Source organism: Aegilops tauschii, chromosome 6, assembly GCF_002575655.3.
Source record: "Aegilops tauschii subsp. strangulata cultivar AL8/78 chromosome 6, Aet v6.0, whole genome shotgun sequence".
Classification (NCBI taxonomy): Eukaryota; Viridiplantae; Streptophyta; class Magnoliopsida; order Poales; family Poaceae; genus Aegilops; species Aegilops tauschii.
Genome location: NC_053040.3, coordinates 37,208,555 through 37,213,808, shown reverse-complemented (window position 1 = coordinate 37,213,808; position 5,254 = coordinate 37,208,555). Strand labels below are relative to the sequence as shown.

At 45.7% G+C, this 5,254-nt stretch overlaps 1 protein-coding gene across 2 annotated transcripts; it reads right to left on the bottom strand.

Moving 5' to 3' along the window:
* Positions 1–392: 392 nt before the first annotated feature.
* Positions 393–4,999, bottom strand: LOC109748742 (fructan 1-exohydrolase w2). Of its 2 annotated transcripts, XM_020307765.4 has the most exons (7): positions 4,446–4,931; positions 2,829–2,837; positions 1,881–2,737; positions 1,616–1,774; positions 1,157–1,398; positions 972–1,065; positions 393–880 (listed from the first exon to the last, which is right to left on the bottom strand). In XM_020307765.4, the coding sequence occupies exons 1-7, from the start codon at positions 4,666–4,668 to the stop codon at positions 674–676; spliced, it is 1,791 nt and encodes a 596-aa protein (XP_020163354.1). In that variant the 5' UTR covers positions 4,669–4,931; the 3' UTR covers positions 393–673. The 2 variants fall into 2 exon arrangements, with proteins under 2 accessions (XP_020163354.1, XP_073357029.1); XM_073500928.1 differs by lacking the exon at positions 2,829–2,837 and having other exon boundaries at positions 4,446–4,999.
* Positions 5,000–5,254: the final 255 nt, after the last annotated feature.

Genomic DNA, 5,254 nt, shown 5'->3' with positions numbered 1-5,254 from the left:
CATCCACCACTCGGCGTCGCCTCGTCGGCCCGCATCAATAGACACCCTTGCCGCTCAAACATTGTCGCCTCTCCACCCGAGGCCGCCACCTCGGCACCCAATGTCCCTCCACCCGAGCAAGGGCGTAGCAGAGACATCACCACCACCCTCATCAGCGGCCGCACAGGCAATCTCAGTGGCTGCCTCCAACGGTGGTGAGGAAAATAGGGGAAGGGAGGGGGGGGGGGGGGGGGGTAACCTAGTCACCCTCGAATCGCCCGCGTGGGGACGATGCGAGAGCCAGGCATTTTTTTCCATTGAACTTCCCACCATAAATAGAGCCAGTGTACTTTTTGCAACAAGAAAGACAAGTCAGCAGGACATCTCAACACCGTGAAGGAGCATATGACATGTTTGTTCACTGAGTCTTGTAACCACTTTAAAACATTTCAAGAGATTCTTATGTGTGACTGAAGTACTCATCCCGTGAATTTCATGACTAGTGTGCGTTTCTATAAAAATTGATACAAGTAACTGAGATGGGAAGGGCATACTAAGTAGTAACTACAATATATGAATACTAGAGACCAAAGAAATGATAGGCTATTTTTTCCAGCTGAATGTCCTTATTTCTGCCAGGCAATGCTCATGAATGACAGTAAAAGAATCGAGAAAATCAATTTGATCCTCTCTTTTAAATAGCACTCCAACCCTTCTCCACATTCACTTGTGCCTTCCTCATGGTCCATGCGCTGAGCTGTGGCACCCTGACCGTGGCACTTCCATTGTTGAATGCGTAAATGTGGGCCCTGCCGACGTCGGCGAGCACCGCCGGATAAACTCTGGATGTGATGCAAACCCTGCCACCGCCACCGAAGCTCTCCACTGCCGACCGGTCAATCTGCAAGGCAGCATCCGTCTATCCATTTTCAGTTCTGACATGTAGGAAATGAATAACAGGGGAAATGGCAGAGCCTCCCAGCTCAGCTTACCAGAGTTCTGAGTGATATCTTCCTTTCCTTTTCAAGATCAAATTCAAAGAAGCCTCCATAGGCTGGTTTCTCCAGATCTGGTCTCAGGGAAGACCTGTGCAAACAAAAGAAGTTATTTCAATTTAGTTTTCAGACGTTTATGGAGAAGACTAATCAAAATTAAGGCAAACAACATAATCACTGACCTTCTTAGATCAGAGCACATGAGTACCATGTACTTTTCCTGTGACTTGTAGACTCTGAAATACACCTCAGTGTGCTCGTCCATGTTGTCGGAGGCCAGAATGACAAGTCCAAATGGACCTATACCACCAGGAACTGATGCACCCGCTTCTCCACAATGCTTCTCGGGGTCCAAAAGCCAGGAAGGATCAAAAGGATCGGCGTCATCGATGGACGCCAGCTCAAAATCTATCTCTACATCAGCCTGTTTCAAGAAAATGTGTGCCTAATTAGCTACAGCTTCTCTAAAAAATACAAAACACACCAAAGCTTCTTATATTTAGTTACAGAGGTAGTACTATCCAATATCCATATTTAGTTATTATCAGAAGACCGTACAGCTTTTACTGGCATTACACTTTTTTGAAGTAAAAAGGGTTATTCGGAAGACTAAGCAAGCATGTCTGTGAAAAGGAAACTACCTGAAAAGCGTCAACTTCCTTGATCTCAAATAGATCTCCCTTGTTGAGCTCTATTCCTTGATGGCTGATTTCATTTGTTCGAAGGGACTCAATCTCCTCAACTGGCCATTGTAACAACTGCTTGCCATCACCGGCTAACCAAATGGTCCTGGGGATTGTCTAAATGTAATAAAAACTGAGGTTAAAAATGCTACACTCATTTACTAAATCAGTTAAATCATTATTTCCATATGAAGCACGGCCAATTAGGGGGAGATTTTCTTACATGGAGTCCTGCCCAACCTTTTTCAAGGTCATCTGAAGGACTATCTGTCTCCCTAGACCAACCCCATATGATCCTCCTGTTCTTGTTCGAGTCAAAGAATGATTTTGAAGCATAGAAAGTGCCATAATCTATTCTCAGCCACAACCGACGGTCATCTACGACATTATCTGGCACAAAGGCATCACGTTGGAGATCATACACCCCGATCATGTACTTGTCAACTGAATCCACGCTCATTTTGAGGGCATGCTTGGCGCCTTGTGGGATCGCTGCGGACAGATCCAGTCCAGCGTTATTGCCCGGCAATACCGCAAAGAAATCCGGACACTCCCACATATTGGATCCATTATGTGAATACAGTGGGTGATCAACTTTTGTCCAATTCAGAAAGTCTTCACTCTTGTACAAAAGCGCAGCACTGTAGCCGTTCAGCTCACCACCAACTGCCATCCTCCACAGTCCGTCCGGTCCGATCCAACCGGTTGTCGGATCCCTGAACTCGATGGAGTTCATCCCTGGTTCGTCCGGTCGGAGCACCGGGTTATTGGGTGCTTTGATCCATTCCCTCAGGTACGGGTCAGACCGGTTTTTGGGAAACGCGATGTTTTGTGCCTGATGTTGATCTATGTCGCCACCAGTGTATATGATGATCGGTTTACCACCAGGCAGAATGGTGACTGAGCCGGTCCAGCAACCGTCTATGTCACTTGGGGTATCCCGTACTAACGCGGGTTCAAGCCCGATCCAGTTGACAAGGTCTGTTGAAACCGAATGGCCCCAAACTATGTCACCAAAAATGGGACCGTTGAGATTATACTGGTAGAATTCATGGTAGATGCCATTGAAGTACATTGGTCCTGAAAGTTTTACAAAGGCAGTATGAGTTGTAGAATGCTTTGATTTCTTCTCCTTTTCATTTGGAAGTTTTTGTGCCTGAGATATTCATACCAGATGGATCTTTTGTGTTGTCGTAGATTTCGCCAATCCATCAGATGTTTGAAAAAAGCAAGAGAATGTCAGTGACTTGCAACAGATGCACAATTAATAGGATGTGATAATTGGTAAAACAGGACCAAAGATATTCATTGTTTCGAAACAGGCCAGTACTTCATTACTTTTGTACTGGTATAACAGATATGCCAATTTTTTGACCGACACATCACACATGGTGTTGTAATTAGGCCTTCTATGGAAGATAAAAGCGCCATGCTTTGCCCAACTGAATGCTTTCTGACCAAAAATAACACTTTAACAGTGGAGCGAATATGGACATATTCAGGGAACACAACTATGGAAGTGGCATGCACCTTGGTGAGAAGGCACACAACACTTTCTATGGAATTAATTCACTATTTCTGCAATGAATAATCCTGTTTTATGCAAGCATCTAAAGAATATGGCTATCATCGTATTATGGCAGATCTAACTGCATCGCGTTACGCTGAGCACCTACTTGTGCAGCATTCAGCAACAGACCTGCACCAGCAATGAGCTGGCTACCAACCTTTTCCTTCCCTACAATTATTTTGACACAAAAACAGTTTTGCACTGGTACTACTGCCAAAAAACATTATGTATATATTATTAACACGTGGGGTACACTATTTAAAATTAGCACGCAAAATTAACATCAGCTACTAGATCTGACTTAGCTTCTCCAGCTGGGGAAAACACTGACCAATCAGACAGACCACTTCCTCTTTCTTGGAGCAAGAAGAAGAAAAGCAGACCAAACCAGAGGGACTCTCTGATTGGCCTGCCCACAAACAAGGAGTCAAACGATCAGTACTGCACTACTACTTTCCTATGGGTACAACAGATCTGTGTAATTTGTCTAATTTGCCTAAGTGAATGTTTTCTGACCAAAAGTAACGCTGACAGTGGAGCAAACATGAACATCTTCAGACAAGGCTGCGATGGAGATGCCATACACCTTGGTGAGGAGGTGCATAGCACTTTCTCTTCTGACACTAATTCACCATCTTTTGCAATGGATGCTTGTGTGTTGCCTAACTGAATGATTTCTGACCAAAAGTAAAGACACTAACAGTGAAGCAAATACGGGCATTCTCAGACAACACTGTCATGGAAATGGGATACACTTTGGTTTGGTGAGAAGGTACATAATACTTTCTCTTGGCATCAGTTCATTCACCATTTCTGCAATGGATACTTGGTCACTTCCTCTTGGCAACAGTGAGCTAGCCACCAACCAAAACCCATTTTTGACACACACAAAAAGAAAACAGTTCTGTAATGACAGCACTACTGCCAAAAACAGCATGTAGTACCAAGTACATATTTTAACACGTGGAGCATAGTGGTAGTACGTATTTGTTATTGGCAGGCGAAATCGAGATCGGTTACTATGCTGAACCAATCAGATCGCCTGCTTTTCCTTGGACCACGAAGAAGCGAAGCGCACCAGATCAGAGGGGCTCTCTGATTGGCCCTTGCCACGGGCAAGAGTCAACAACAGATGGCCCAAAGCAGAGAAGAAGCTTAAAAAGGAAAACAAATTACAGAGGAAGCTCAAAAAGGAAATCAGAGAGGAAATTAGTATACCGTTCATCCAGTTCTTGGCGGGCTGGAAGTGGAAGGCGGTCTTGTACATGGTGCTGACAGCAGGAGACGGGTCCTGGTCCTTGGGAGCCTGCGCGCAGAGGAACAAGGATCTGCCCCCATCGCCGCCGCAGAGGGGGTTGGATATATAGCTGGGGAAGAAGAGGCTGGTTACGTAGGAGCCGAGGACGAGGACCGGGAGGAGGAAGGCCCAAGCTTGGGCCATGGCGGCAGATGTGGGGGGAGAGAGGAGAGGAGAGGGAGTGAGGTAGGAGGCGATAAGAAGGGAGAGGGGGTGATGTGAGAGACGAAGAGGCTTTGTTTAAGGAGGGGTTTGGTTAGGTGAGCGGAGGCGTGCAGTCGTCACGCTTTGGCTCATCAGTCTCTTTCTTTCACGGATATTTTCCTTCCCGGGAGCTCTGGAGACTGTAGATCCGCCGCTCCTGTAGAAGAAGATGAGGAGGAGGAGGAGGAAGACGGCCCGAGCTTTGGGCCTTGGGGACAGAAGGAAGGAGGGATTGGATGTATAGTGGGGATTGCCATTTTTCTGCGATGGATGTATGGGGATCTGTGGTGAGATGCGGAGGCCTTATTAAATTTATTAAACTCCATTGTTTAATTAGGTGACAGCGGTGGGCATGGCATGACAAAGGTTGCTCAAGAGTCCCTCTCGCAGATATATTCTGGTTAGATTGGGATGGGTTTTTGTGCCCACTTGGTCTCCATTTTACACTCTGATCCTTTTGCTCTGTGGCAATATCATGATCTGTGAATTAATGGTAAACTTAAATTTTTTTGTTTACATACAGGAA

Coding starts and splice junctions, on each gene's coding strand:
- LOC109748742 (XM_020307765.4), bottom strand. CDS start 4,668: ATGGCCCAAGCTTGGGCCTTCCTCCTCCCGGTCCTCGTCCTCGGCTCC. Junction 1,775..1,880: donor AAGGTTGGGCAGGACTCCAT/GTAAGAAAATCT, acceptor TATTACATTTAG/ACAATCCCCAGGACCATTTG. Junction 1,066..1,156: donor ATGTGCTCTGATCTAAGAAG/GTCAGTGATTAT, acceptor TTGTTTGCACAG/GTCTTCCCTGAGACCAGATC.